Source organism: Haliotis rufescens, unplaced genomic scaffold (genome assembly GCF_023055435.1).
Source record: "Haliotis rufescens isolate VD_foot unplaced genomic scaffold, xgHalRufe1.0.p SCAF_13, whole genome shotgun sequence".
NCBI lineage: Eukaryota > Metazoa > Mollusca > Gastropoda > Lepetellida > Haliotidae > Haliotis > Haliotis rufescens.
Genome location: NW_025963813.1, coordinates 35,830,227 through 35,846,060, shown reverse-complemented (window position 1 = coordinate 35,846,060; position 15,834 = coordinate 35,830,227). Strand labels below are relative to the sequence as shown.

The 15,834-nt window shown below is 42.8% G+C and overlaps 1 protein-coding gene across 1 annotated transcript in view; it reads left to right on the top strand.

Moving 5' to 3' along the window:
- LOC124117731 overlaps positions 1 to 15,834 on the top strand; it is a 60,314-nt gene that overhangs the window by 14,960 nt on the left and 29,520 nt on the right. The window contains exons 3-12 of the mRNA XM_048394488.1: positions 27 to 85; positions 767 to 884; positions 1,833 to 1,912; positions 2,738 to 2,963; positions 4,282 to 4,367; positions 6,063 to 6,176; positions 10,570 to 10,656; positions 13,000 to 13,089; positions 14,313 to 14,504; positions 15,248 to 15,478. Coding sequence (XP_048250445.1) covers positions 27 to 85; positions 767 to 884; positions 1,833 to 1,912; positions 2,738 to 2,963; positions 4,282 to 4,367; positions 6,063 to 6,176; positions 10,570 to 10,656; positions 13,000 to 13,089; positions 14,313 to 14,504; positions 15,248 to 15,478 — 1,283 coding nt within the window. The remainder of the gene's footprint in view (positions 1 to 26; positions 86 to 766; positions 885 to 1,832; positions 1,913 to 2,737; positions 2,964 to 4,281; positions 4,368 to 6,062; positions 6,177 to 10,569; positions 10,657 to 12,999; positions 13,090 to 14,312; positions 14,505 to 15,247; positions 15,479 to 15,834) is intronic.

Sequence of the window (15,834 nt, the reverse complement as noted above, 5' to 3'; positions counted from 1 at the left end):
AGACCTTGACTTTTCTTCCTTCCAAGAAACGAGAGCCGTACCAGGGAAACCCACTTCTCCCCAACAGTCAGACCAACTGCCTACAGTAAGTCCTTGTCTTCATCTTAGCCTTGTGGGGAGTCCAGGCTGCCGAACAGCACAGCAGGCATGCCAACGTAACTATTTGGGGGAAATATGTACAGTATTATCAACCAAAATATGAAAATTACATTTGTTGCATATTTTGTCAAAAAGAAATATTGAACAACATTGTTTTAGGTATGTATGCTGGTAGGTATTTAAATTTTGATAGAAAACTTAGGTGTTGTGAATTTTGTAAAGCAAACGGGGTATCAGTAATTGAAGATGAGTATCATTTTGTGAGTATTTGTCCACAGCATTATCATAACAGAGTTAAATATGTTAATTGATTGTATTGGAAATATTCGTTTGATTACAAATTTGTCCAGCTGTTACAGTTTACATTAAAGATAACTTTACTTTATTTGTCGAGATATAAAAATGTTCATCGCAATAACTTAGCGTTACCTGTTACAGTCCAGCCTCTATGCTCTGATATGAATATGTATGCAATAAGGGGTTTAATGAGTCCAAGTCTTTTCCTTGAATGAACTTCTGTTCTGTAATACTTATTAATCTCAAAACACATTATCTCATGTATAACCAATTATGATCAGTTAATTATACTTAATAATCACTTTAGGACGCTCCACATGTCCCTATGAAAAGTTGAGTAGTATAGGTGAACATTCCTGTGGTTGTGCAGGTCGTGTGGAAGTGCTGCCGACACCATCATGGCGCACATCCACAACCCCGACATGCTGCGTCTGCTGACCAACCTGTACCAGGCAGACGACACCAGCAGGAAGCAGCTCATTGTTCTGGTAAGTCTCAGTTGAAGTGACTGGCTAGAAGTTGTGTTTAGAATGTTGTTTTGTAGAGAAATTATCCATGTTTGTGATGTGTTTATCATGTACCTCCACGACTGCAGATGTAATGTGGCTGAATCAGCTGTATAATGGGTACCTGGTAGGAGAAAGTAAGTTAAAATATGACGTTGCACCAGCAAAATATTCTTCCAATTGATGAGCAAATCTTAATAACAAAACCCTGTCAACAAGCATGGTTTATGTGGAAAATGAAAAATTATCCAGATGAGACGTTAAAGAAAGGTTTATGTTCTTTAGTGTCCTTCGTAGTCCTTGATTGCATGACTTGCCTGTTCATTTGTGCCAGTACACAGTGTTGAGTTAGTAGAATGATTACCACTGGGTCCGAATTGGTCCCCAGGCACCCCTGCTTGTCATAGACCTATAAGTTCCCTACTACAGCTATTGTATGCAATGAAGAATATTGACTATTTCTTCTTGTAGATACCACAGGGTATTCGGGTTGGAATTGGGGCGGTCGGGTAGCCTAGTGGTTAAAGTGTTCGCTCGTCACGCCGAGGACCCGGGTTCGATTCCCGACATGGGTACAATGTGTGAAGCCCATTTCTGGTGTCCCCTGCCGTGATATTGCTGGAATATTGCTAAAAGCGGCGTAAAACCATACTCACTCACTCGGGTTGGAATTGGTCCGAAGCAAACTATGCTGGTTGTAAGAGTTGACTTAATCATGTTTTGGGATCAGGTTGTCAGCCTCTGTGACTTTGTTGATTGCGTGACTGTCGTCGTACCCCGACAGTGTGGATCGTTGCTCACTCAATGGATTGTTTAGTCCAGACTTGATTATTCACAGGCTGCCATCATATAGCTGGAATATAGCCGAGTGTGGCAGTAAAGGCCAACGAAATAAAATAGTGGAATGATTATCATTTTCAATTATCCTAGACCCAGCACTTCAAGACTTGGCAAATGAATGCCCTGCGACAGAAGCAGCACCGCCAGAACCGAGACATCTTCATGAACAGGTAAAAAGTGGAGGTCCAAGGCTGGTGTAAATACATCTTTTAAACTTGAATAGAATGATGAATAGAGTTATGTCCCTTTGTCATGTCAGGTTCTCATGGTCGCTCTTATTCCAGACTTGCCCTGATTTTGGGCCTTGTTAAGATCTGCATTATGCCTGGAAAGTGGAAAGTTGGTGGTTCAGTCTCATGTGTACCAAGACACATTAAAAGATGGGTCTATTTGTTGCCATGCCTTAATGGGGGGGCACAGGTGGCCCAGTCGTCTAAGGCACCGCGATTCGCTTTGCAGAGTTGCGTCCCTTGGGCAAGCCAGAAACCGATGATTGTGGGTTCGAATCCAGGTTCGCCCCGATTATGTTTCTAGGTTTGTCAGCACCATACCCGTGCTCGTGGGTTTCACCGAAGTGGTAAACGTCTGAGACCTGCATGACTTCGTGCTTTCCTCCCACATTAAGCTGACATGCCATGATATAACTGGAATACTGTTAAAAGCGTCATTAAACCCAACTCACTCACTCACCATGCCTTTACGGGTCGTTTTAATCACACTCGCTGGGGTCGTACTTGAATGGGCGTGTCACAGTGATTGATTTATTTAGTGTCCAGCGCTTTACTGAATCCCGTTGATGGTAGCCATTACATCATTATTGAGGATATAAAACTAGCCAACTTGAATACAGTATACTATGTCTGATTGGGGTATCCATTTTAAACTGCGGCTTAGTAGTTCAGTTGGCTAGCCCAAGAAATCTGGCATTAGTTTGGACTAGTACAAGCTGAGCCACTCCATTTCACCTGACCTGTGTATAATCCTTCTGTGTCCAGGGCCCAGAAGTTCCTGGTGAACCACCTCCTGGTGCGATACTTCTACACCTGGCATGCCCTGGCTCAGGACCATCGACAGAACAGGGTGGCCACTGATCTCTTCAGACACCACATGCTGAAGAAGGGTCTGGACGCCTTCCGCTGGGCCATCAGTCGATCTATGCACAGACAGGACATGCTGATCCACAGAGTCAACACCATCCAGGTGGCAGCAGCATTCAACAAGGTGAGTCAACACCATCCAGGTGGCAGCAGCATTCAACAAGGTGAGTCAACACCATCCAGCTGGAAGCAGCATTCAACAAGGTGAGTCAACACCATCCAGGTGGCAGCAGCATTCAACAAGGTGAGTCAACACCATTCAGGTGGCAGCAGCATTCAACAAGGTGAGTCAACACCATCCAGGTGGCAGCAGCATTCAACAAGGTGAGTCAACACCATCCAGGTAGAAGCAGCATTCAACAAGGTGAGTCAACACCATCCAGGTGGCAGCAGCATTCAACAAGGTGAGTCAACACCATCCAGGTAGAAGCAGCATTCAACAAGGTGAGTCAACACCATCCAGGTGGCAGCAGCATTCAACAAGGTGAGTCAACACCATCCAGGTAGAAGCAGCATTCAACAAGGTGAGTCAACACCATCCAGGTGGCAGCAGCATTCAACAAGGTGAGTCAACACCATCCAGGTGGCAGCAGCATTCAACAAGGTGAATCAACACCATCCAGGTAGAAGCAGCATTCAACAAGGTGAGTCAACACCATCCAGGTGGCAGCAGCATTCAACAAGGTGAGTCAACACCATCCAGGTGGCAGCAGCATTCAACAAGGTGAGTCAACACCATCCTGGTGGCAGCAGCATTCAACAAGGTGAGTCAACACCATCCAGGTGGCAGCAGCATTCAACAAGGTGAATCAACACCATCCAGGTGGCAGCAGCATTCAACAAGGTGAGTCAACACCATCCAGGTGGCAGCAGCATTCAACAAGGTGAATCAACACCATTCAGGTGGCAGCAGCATTCAACAAGGTGAGTCAACACCATCCAGGTGGCAGCAGCATTCAACAAGGTGAGTCAACACCATCCAGGTGGCAGCAGCATTCAACAAGGTGAGTCAACACCATCCTGGTGGCAGCAGCATTCAACAAGGTGAGTCAACACCATCCAGGTGGCAGCAGCATTCAACAAGGTGAATCAACACCATCCAGGTGGCAGCAGCATTCAACAAGGTGAGTCAACACCATCCAGGTGGCAGCAGCATTCAACAAGGTGAATCAACACCATTCAGGTGGCAGCAGCATTCAACAAGGTGAGTCAACACCATCCAGGTGGCAGCAGCATTCAACAAGGTGAGTCAACACCATCCAGGTAGCAGTAGCATTCAACATTTTCCTGTAACCTTGGTAACTCAGATGGTTGTGGGGCAGTTGATTCAACATAAACATGTGGGGTATTTTACCTAAAACATGCAAATAGTATCCTTTTGGGATTTATTTACTTTAGCATCCATGTCCCATGAAGACTAACCTTGTGTATGTTTCCATCAGTGGCGTGACAGGGCGGACACCAGGCGACAGACCAGACTGGAGATGTCATTTCAGACCTGGCGAGACTTCTCCCTGGAGGCACAGAGGTAGTCACTTTATATAGTTGTAGAAAAGTCAGTTGGCCTGTACCTTTACCCCAGTGTAAGGCTTTAAAGATAACAAGAGTTTGCCACTAACGTGGCTATATCCCCCGCCCCTGTTGCAGAATTTATGACATAATAAAATCTAAACAAACCCTAACCTTTTTTAACCGAGGTGGAACTTGTCATGGAAATTGTATAAAAAAAGAAGAGTTTGGAACTTAAGTCCATCTTGTTGCCATGGAAACATAATTATTTTTTTAAAAATCTAAAATTTCTAAATAGCAAAAGGCACCAGTTCAGCATGTACTTGACAGACCTGCAAAGTTTCATGAAAAAATATCGAACGGTTTCTGAGTTATGCTCCGGAAAAATAATGGGAAGGACGAAGCCCGTTTCTATATCCCCGCCAACTTTGTTGGGCAGGGGATAAAAATATGAAGAAGAACCTCAACGCAACAAAGCATGCTCAAAGTGCTGACAACATATGTAAACAAGAATGAAATGGCTGAGTTATCAAACAATAATGTTTTAAATCTTGACTTGAAAATATCAAATGATGTGGCTGTTCTGAGGGCAACTGGATGTAGGGGTCCCTAGATTCAAATACTATTGCAGCAGTAGGACCCAGGACCCCCCTTCCTTGCGAACACTGTCCTGTATATCTATCCTTTCAGTGAAGGGGGCATTGTTGAAGAGGGTACTAGTGTACCCCAGGTACCCTAAACAAAATGCACAAATGTACCTCAGCTTGGCAATGTGTGCTTTGCATGAGTGGATAGCCTTGGGCTGTAACGATTCACCGAAACCTACAATATCATTGATACTTAGGTATACACGATACTTGAATCGTCAGTTTGTGAGATTGTGATACGCTATAAACAGAACAGGAACTAATAGAGTTACCTCCCAAAATGGCAGAAGTAGCACAGCGCCACCTGAAAGCATGGAAGAACACAATGACGGGGTAGCTGAAGACGGGCTGACTAACTGATACATTTAATAACCATCCCTTCATTTAAACTCATTCACCCCATGAAACGACTCAAAAACACTGTCGTCTGCTTAAAATCAGTTCACTCAGTGAGATTATTACTGCCAATTGACTAAAGGCCCTATGTAGCTGAACGTCCATTCTGTCAGCACCATTGGTGTTAGCTCTGTGTCCAATCTCACCTGGAGAAGCATACATTTGTCATGTGGGAGGGCAAGGTTCAACTCCCAACATTGGGACAAAGCGTGAAGCCAATTTCTGGTGCCTCCTGCCACCATATTAAGGAATACAATGGTAAATCATCATGTCTAGTGATGTTTTATATCAAATTTCATACTTTTATTGACCAAGTTTGTTATAGATCTACCTGCTTATTCACCTGAAGGGATACGATGTTGTTGTTTTTTTAAAGCGCATATTATACTCGATAAATCTTTTTTTACACTATGAATCATAAATAACTTCTATTCTAATCTTTTTTGAAACTCTGAAATGTGCAACATAGATCGTGTTAGGTAGGCAGAGCATGTACTGTTATTTTGGTCATCTACCACCTACGACTCGACCTTCGTTAAACCGCTGATCATCTATAACGCTCATCAATTATTTGGACCCCGAAGGTAGCGTTGTAGCGAGGGATCACTGTATTTCCAACTACTATGTTAAATCATACTCACTCACTCATTCACACACACACTCACTGACAGAGCTCGGATGCTGCGGAGGAGCCTGGACCAGAAGCTGATGTCGGCGATGTTGAAGAAGTGGGTGGAGAGGCATGCGCTGAGGGTGAAGCAGCACAAGGCCGACTACTACCGCAGGTGAGTGGGGCATGCTGGGATACCGACTGTCTAACAAGCATCAGACTAACTAATAGATTCCAACACAAATAGGAGTAATGTGAGGATTATTATTATTAAAGTGAAAAGTGTTTTGAACATGTAAACAGCTGTTTTGTATTCCCTACAGATTTGTGATATTACATGATAGTGCTTGACAGCACAGATATTTCTGTCAGTGATCATGTGAATAATATTTCATGTTGAATGGGTATTATATTTGTATGGGTAGAGTGAATTTGGTTGAATTTAGTATTATATTTATTCTTTTTTAGTTAATTGAACAATTTAAAAGTCAACTCCCATGTTCTCTCCCTCTCCCCTCCTTGCCCTCTCCCTCCCTCCCCCCTCCCTCTCTCCTCGGCCTCTCCCTCCCTCTTCCTCTCCCTCTCTCCTTGGCCTCTCCCCTCCCTCTCTCTTCTTCCCCCTTTACAAATGAACAATTATGACTATGATAACAGTTCAAGCAAAGTTGAAAGTCAACTCCAATGCTCTTTCCCTCCCCTCTCCCTCTCCCCTCCTCACCCTCTCTCCCTCTCCTCACCTCACCTCTCCCTCTCCCCTCTTGCCGTAAAAGGCGACTATGCTTGTCGTAAAAGGCGACTAACGGGATCGGGTGGTCAGACTCGCTGACTTGGTGGATGCATGTCATCGATCCCAATTGCGTGGATCGATGCTCATGATATTAATCACTGGATTGTCTGGTCCAGACTCGATTATTTACAGACCGCCGTCATATAGCTGGAATATTGCTGAGTGCGGCGTTAAACAACAAACCAACCAACCAACCCTCTCCCCTCCTTGCTCTCTTCCTCCCATCTACCCTTCTCTCTCCCTGTCCCCTCCCTCTCTCCTCTCCCCCTCCCCATCATATTCAACGTGCTTAAACTCCACTGGTTGTCTGCCACTCAAATGTTATCATGGATGTCAATCTGGCAGGTACAGATTCCCTACTTACACACAGACATTGTCTCACTTTCACCCAACTGTAGTCTCCCTTAAAGCATCAATCATAACTTTGAAAATCTACATGTTCAGCCTTGTGGTTAGTGGTTTAGATTCAACTAATTTGCAATCTCACAAAGTTTAAAAAATATTCCCATGGTAAGCTTTGTCCATCGTTCTAATGTTTGGTTTATTAAAACTCACCAGTCACTGATGGAAAGGAAGTTTAATTTAAATCCTCTGAAGCATGTGGTATTACCATCTGTTATCTTCCCTACGTCGCCCTACAGCAGTGTGACTAGGACCCAGGTAGGACATATGTGTTGTATCACATGCATGGAACTATGTGTTCATATACTTCACCGGTTCTATATCAGGGACAAAAGTTTCAATATTGTTGGCAAAACTGTTTTCATGGTCGTTCAATGTGTTACTCTGTATTATTATTGACACAAATTTCTAATCTAACTCACTCACTCACTCTCTCACTGTGTGGACACCACTGTGTGACTAACCTTGCTGTTTTTCTCTGATCAGTGTGTGTTTGTATCAATCAGGGGTCTTCACCTCAACACAAACACGTCACCTTTGTCATGTCCATTGTATGTTTTCCCCTGGGTCTTTACAAAAGTTATATTTAAGAAATAAAAGTTGTTTATCGAACAATGAAACACTTCAGGGAGAATAAACCACTCGAGGGCTGCGCCCCTCATGGTTTTTTCTCCGACCACAATTCATTTAATTCTGAGGGCACGGGTGGCCCAGTTGTCTAAGGCGCCGCGATTCGCTGTGCAGAGTTGCGTCCCTTGGGCACGCCAGAAACCTATGATTGTGGGTTCGAATCCAGGTTCGCCCCGATTATGTTTCTAGGTTTGTCAGCACCATACCCGTGCTTGTGGGTTTCACCGAAGTGGGAAACGTCTGAGACCTGCATCACTTCAGGCTTTCCTCCCACATTAAGCTGACACGCCGCGATATAACTGGAATATTGTTAAAAGCAGCGTTAAACCCAACTCACTCACTCATTTAATTCTTATATGTGATATCAATATTATGTACAGCCTCTTTAAGGGTGTCAATAAAATGTACAAGCGTTAAAATTTTTTTATATTTAATATTTATTTATATTTAAATAATGATGACTCCCTGAATAGAATCCGACCTCAGCAATGTCGGACAAGGGGGATTAATTTGGTCTTTCCTGCATATTCTCACGATTACCTGTACCTTTTCTCCCAATACCGATTGTTATATCTGTCCTACTTTTGGATGTGATCGTTCGGCCACTGCGGCCGTCTACGATGTCCAGCTAAATCTACGGGGACCAACTCACTAGACACTTCCCTCTTAAAAATAACGTCATACAGTTTACGTCATTGAGTTGTGAGCGCATGTTCGAATCTCCAGAAATGACGTCACGATAGAGCAATTTTATATCGTGAAATAAACCGTACTTCGATCTTCATTGTTCTTTGCGATTTATCGCTTAGCTATCTACAAAGCTATGAGTCTTGTATATGTCATTATACAAACTATATTTGAACAGTCTGATAAGCTTGAGTGGATACTGAGGCCTCTGCTGCACTGATGACCTGGGGCCTGTTCCACAAAGTGATCGTAGTGCTATGATTGTGGTAAGCCTGTGTTATAGTATGGGAGTTACGATCATCTTAGCGCTAAGATCGCTCTGTGGAACGGGGCCCTGGTCCTTTAAAGCACATCATGTTACTGTGCATAGTTATATCCCTTATGCATGCCAGGCTCCGCTGGTCATAGGTTTAAGTTCCAGACTCACATCAATTTGTCTGTCAACACTAAACCCATGGTGCTATATGTCACTTAAAGATTGATCATGCTGTGATTTAAGAATTTATATGTACAGTCAAACCAGTTACATGTATCTCGAACCTGGGGGGACGCCGGTGTGACCTTGAGATATCCGGACATTCTAGATAACAAGGCATGGACATCCAGACAGAGATGTTAAGTTGTTAGATGTGTGAGGAGAGGTACTAGATAAACTTTATCTAGGAGAATTCGAGATAAAGGTGCAAAATTCTATAGAAACGTCCAAGCTGGGACCGAGCCCCAGTTTCAAGATAGCGTTTTCGTCTTTTTGTTTCAAATTCTAGATAAGCGGGCAAAGTTATGATTAGGTATACATATAGTGCGGTGATCGGCACCGGAGAATAGGTGTGAGATGTCGGTACATTTGAGATAACAGATTTCGAGGTAACGGGCAAAGTTATATGTATTTATACAGTGAAGCGGTTGGCACAAGAGAATAGGTGTGCAATACCGGGACCTTTGAGATAACGCATTTCAACGCATTTCAACATAACAGGCACCGGAGAATAGGTGTGAGATGTCGGTACATTTGAGATAACAGATTTCGAGGTAACGGGCAAAGTTACATGTATTTATACAGTGAAGCGGTTGGCACAAGAGAATAGGTGTGCAATACCGGGACCTTTGAGATAACGCATTTCAACATAACAGGGTTTAAGTGCAATCGAAATGTACAGTTCTCTTTCTGAGTTCTCAGCCTTCAAAATTCATGCTTGTCCACTAGCCAGTGACTACTGAAGTGTGTGAGGACAGAGTGAAATACACTGATGGTAGTCTTCATTGACCAGTAGCATTTGAGCATTATTATCATGATTATTCTGAATCAGTTCTCAACACTTCAGGTTTGCTACAAATTGGAACTACTGTATTTCCTCTATTAGACGCGGGGCGGTCGGGTAGCCTAGTGGTTAAAGCGTTTGCTCATCACGCCGAAGACCCGGGTTTGATTCCCGACATGGGTACAATGTGTGAAGCCCATTTCTGGTGTCCCCCCGCCGTGATATTGCTGGAATATTGCTAAAAGCAGCGTTAAACCATACTCACTCACTCACTATTAGATGCCGGGCCTCTAATAGAAGCCGGGTCAATTGTTCAGTGCAAAAAATAGAAGCCGGGTCGATCCATATCTTACGGATATCTACGAACATAAAATATTTCCATTTCATGAAGATTCAGGATGCCGGGCCTCTAATTGATGCCGGGTCAAAGGCTTGTCCGAAATAAATAGAAGCCCGGGCGTCTAATAGAGGAAATACGGTAAATGTAACTGTGAGAAATTCTAAAAACATAGTGCACATTTGTGTGTTCTTCAATCAGGACTAGCTACACACTCTGAGGAATAGTCTTAATATAACATATTTTCTGCCTGGGTTCTCCCTCTTGGCATGTTTAACCTAACTTGACTAAAGCTCTTGTGGCTAGATTAATGTGTTTGAGAGCTTGTCTTACTGATTCTGGGATGTAGGTAGTGAGTGTTACTACTAACCCTGTTGACGGTGAGTGTTTGTGTACATCATGTCACTTCCTGTACAGTCTGTATGTCCTGTGTGGTGTGTGTCACTCGTGTCGTGGGATGTTTCAGGTGCACAATGTTGTCGCACATGTGGTTGTCGTGGCAACACTTCACAGCACTGTCCATACAGAAGAGGTCCCGGAGGCAGCAGGCAATGTGAGTCAGTAACCATGGTAACACCATGCCAAGGTGGAAAATATGGCAATGAATGGAGGGAACATGTTTTTCCGTAGCCAATAAGATTGATTGTTAAGTCAACAAGACCGTCTGCCATTATGTCCTTGACCTTGATCTTGACTGACGTCAGATCATGTCAGTGTTATGTGGTAGTGTTAATCAATTATGTTGTGTTTTTTTGTGCTTTATAACAGTTTGTGTATGTGTGACATTTCAGATAGATAAGTATATACATCTGACATGGTGACCCATGTCCGACATTAAGCAAGGAGGTGAAAAGGTCCTCGTCATAACCCTAATGTTCAAATTTGGACGTTTTCTAGACTCAAATACTACAGGTGCAAACTTGCATACTTCAGATCTTTCACTCTGATACGATCCCTCTCTGCATGAAACACTTCACAGGAGGTCTTTTAAAAAAAGATTCTTAATTCTTGGTATAAGCCAATGCATTCAGAGCAGCATATCTAATCTCTGTATCTTGAAATCCAACTTAAAGGGCAGTTCCACATGGAAATAATAAAGATTACTCGATTGTACACTATTTCATACACCCTATCGTTTCTGAGTGCCATCTACACCCGAAAGGAATGTTTGTATTCTGTGTGGGTTTTCTTTTGTGATGGTTGAAAGTTCAGAATCATTTTAGAAAGCTGACATATGTTTGGCTTAGGAACCCAGGCAACCTTCATTTTGATTGGGCGATAACAGTTCACTCAGGGTTCACCTGACAGCAACTCCTGTGGACATGACGGAGGGTTGTCAGGTGTGCATGCGGAGAGAAGTAAAGTATCAATCTCATTAAAATCAGATCTGAGTTCTCGCTGCCGCCAAATAAAGATCTGAGGACATCCCATTTCGGGTCATGTCAGAACGACCTTTCATCCAACCAATCAAAGCGTCGCTTACCAGATCGTAAAAGTGACAGTCAGAATGTGTTGTCTCATCATGCAACTTCGAAAACGTTAACACGGGGTATTCCGAACGACAGTTAAGGCTCGTACAACTGATTCCGTCAAAATTATTGTCTATCTCTCGCTTCTGTGGGATAAACTTTTGAACGGGGGAGGAGCTGCACAGTACGTGGGAAGCACTGCCATACAATCTCAACCATATATGAGACATTCCGGAATGTTCGTTTGTTCAGTTTTCAAAATTTTAGTCGATAACTGTGTCAACATACTTTTCAACCGTAGTCTAAAATGGAAGTCGCCAGGTTGAAACGAGTGCCGTAAAGCTCAAGAAAGCTGCTTTCTAATTGGCTGATGTCAACTTCTTGTCAGTCATTTCAGTGGTTGGTCAAAGTTCACCAAAGGTCGTTCTGACGTGACCGGTAATGGGATGTCCTCAGATCTTTGTTTAGCGATAGCAAGAACTATGATCTGATCTGAGATTGAGTAAAGTATCTGATTATTGTGAGATGGAAACACCCACTGTGGAGGCTCATATAGCATGTATATCTTGTATGTACCCACAATGGAGGTTCATATGGGCTTGTTGACTTGATTGACACATGTCATCGTATCCCAATTGCATGGATTGATGCTCATGATGGCAATCACTGGATTGTCTGGTCCAGATTCGATCATTTACAAACTGCTGTCATATAGCTGGAATATTGCTGAGTGCGGCATTAAACAAACAAACAAAAACAACATGTATGTCTTGTATGTACCCACTATTGACTGTATAAGCTTAAGATTCTGACTGGTCAGACAATTTTTGTAAGATGTCAATCCAGAAAATGATGAGTGAAATTAAATATAATGTTTTCACTCTTTTGAGAGTTTGTCACTAATTCATTCTTTGCCAAAATGTTCTGACAACTGGACCAAACATGTCTCTTGACTGCATTTCAAGTATATTTAGTGGTAATATATCTGGAAATATTTTTTCATTCTCACCAGGGGGCACGGGTGGCCCAGTCGTCTAAGGCGCCGCGATTTGCTGTGCAGAGTTGCGTCCCTTGGGCATGCCAGAAAACTATGATTGTGCGTTCAAATCCCAGTTCGCCCTGATTATGTTTCTAGGTTTGTCAGCACCATACCCGTGCTCGTGGGTTTCACCAAAGTGGTAAACGTCTAAGACCTGCATCACTTCGGGCTTTCCTCCCACATTAAGCTGACACGCCATGATATAACTGGAATACTGTTAAAAGCGGCGTTAAACCCAACTCACTCACTCACTCATTCTCACCAGAAAAGCAGGGAATATGCTGCGACACTTTGTGTTACTCAGATACAAGAAACAGGGACACACGACACAGAGATATGTGACAGAATCCTTATACGGTGTTGTGACCTCTGACCCTGTGTGTTTCAGTGCGGTGTACCGGGAGCATCTCCAGCGACGGATGTTGGAGGAGATGCAGCAGACGCACCTGAAACACCAGCGTGCCCGCAGACACTACAGGTAGACACAGACATCACAGGCAGCACTGGACGACCTGCACAAACAGAACATATTTATTTGGGATGTCACGATTCACCAATACATCAGTTCTTCAATAACAATCTCAGACAATACAATACATGATACACACTTACCTATCTATTCATATTTGTATCCCCTATCGTTTCACTCATGGAATGACTTTGTTGGCAAAATGGGTCCTACCTACATTTTAATGAACAATTTATTTATTCTTATTAATTTAGACTGCCTCCGTGGTCTAGTGGTAGAGCGTCCGCCCGGAGAGCGGAAGGTCAGGGGTTCGATCCCTGGCCACGCCATGCCAAAAGACGTAAAAGATGGTATTTGTTGTTACCCTGTCTGGCACTCAGCATTAAAGGGCTAAAGCAAGGACTGGTCGGCTCGGAGTCAGTATACTGTGTCTGAGTGGGATATTCATGGTAAACTGCGGCATAGTATCTCAGTGAGCTAGCACTATAAATTGGCATCAGTCCTGACTAGTACAAGCAGCCACACAAACACACACACGTTAATGCACGTCGCTATATAAGTGCAATAATCTTGGATGCGATGTTAAACCCCATTTCACCTCGCCATTATTAATTTATGCTATATTTACATTGTACAATGTGCATAATTTTAAGACTTCAATTCTGTTCTGGTCTTTTTCTAACTGGTGTTGTAACTCCAGTTTTAACTGAAGTTTGAATGCAATTGATTGAGATGAAAAATATTTATTTTTAAATATCAGTCCAGATATTCGGGAAGTTTAAAGCCCTTCTAAAAGTGTTTATACCCTATGAAAAATATAAACCAGCTGAAAATTGCCGCAAATTAAGTAAAACATATGGTATCTTGAACAAAGTATTGTGGTACGTATCGTATCATGTCATCCCTAATATTTATATGTAGCAACAATATGGTGTTGGCCTTTCCTACTTTCCAGAATCAAAATATGCCTAGATTACCACAAGTACTTAATTTGCTAAACAGTATATACAAAGATATAATAGCAAGCTGATGAATAAGAAAAGTGTTGTGTTACTTGATAAGTTGAACTGCCATATCATTGATAGTTTCATATTTATAATTTTTATCTTGTATTTTTCGACCCGCAACTTTGCGTTTTGTCCTGATTTCACTGATTTCTGAGCAGGTTAGACAACAGTAGACTGGATGATTGTCTACCACTGGTCCTGTCAGAGTGTTTATGTGTGTTTCAGACTGAGGACTCTAGCTCAGATATTCCTGGGTTGGCGCCAGTCGTCCCAGGTCTGTAAAGTGGAACGCCAGCGTGACCTGAGCCGAAGTCGGGATCACTGGCACTCCACCAACCTCCGCCACTTCTTCCTCCACTGGCGCGAGACACTCTGGAATCTCCGTGCCAAACGAATGGCTGAGAGGAATATTGGACTGTAAGTTGGATTGTCATTACCATCATGAAATCAATCTGATTAGCTAACCACCATCTTGTAAAAATGTGTCAATAGCAGGGTGAAAGGGGCTTGTGCAGAGAGGGAGCAGCTCGAGGGGTATACATTTAACATTTAACATTCAGCGTAACAGTCCTGTACCTACACGTGTAGTGCCTTAAAAATGTAATATAGTGACCCACCAGGGGAAAAGTACTAGCCTTATAGGTGCTAGGATGCAATTTTGCTGTGAAGGCATAGAGAAAGACGTTTGATGTCAACTTACTTCCATAATAATGTGTGTGGACAAGTATCTTATTTTTATCTCGGTAGTTCATAATATTTTAAAACTTTCTGTCCCCATGTCTACTTTTAATTAATCTGATATATCTAAAAACTGCAAATCATTACATAAACAGTTGTAAGTCGGAAAATGGGACTTTGCAGAAAGTAAGTCGAAATGTATGATGCTATGTAAATAAATAAGAATTGAAGCTGATAAAATTGTATTTTTTGTGGTCCTAAGATGCTGTAGTTTTAAAATATGATAAAAAGTCAAAATGTGATCTTTCACCCATAAGGTCCCTTATCTCATGGTGGGTCACATAAAATACTCCACACCAGACCATATGCATTTTTAGATGATGTAATACAATAAAATAATAATACATCTATTGAATACCTCAGAGCATAATTTATTGTTTCTAACAATACTATGTGTACTGATTTCAAAACTCACATTGCAGCCATATGTTCTCCCTTTGGAAGGAGAAATGGCTTACAAACTTGGCGCGGCGACGCTACATCGAGAAACAGATTGAGATGAACAAGTTGCGACGGTCACTGCAGGTGTGGCGTGACAACGTGGTGCAACAGCGTCGTCGCCGTGCCGCTGCCGTGTACAGTCTGGAGAATGCCCTCATGAGACAGATGCTTGGAGACTGGCACCGATACACCGGACTGCGGGGGGACATGAGGTGAGATAGCATCTGTTGTTGTAGAATTAAAGGCAGATTATTAACCAAGTTACCCGTGAAGATCCGGGTTAGGATAGGTCTTCTGCAACCCATGCTTGCTGAAATGACTGCTAAGAGGTGACTAACTTGATCAGGTGGTCAGGCTCACTGACTTGGTTGATGCATGTCATCTTACCCCAATTGCGTTGATCGATGCTCATGATGTGAATCACTGGATTGTCTGCTCCTGACTCAGTTATTTACAGACCGTCATCATATAACTGGAATATTGCTGAGTGCGGCGTTAAACAACAAACAAACAAAACAAAATTATCCAACAGATAGGGGTACCGGGTACCGGGTGTGGGTGATACTGT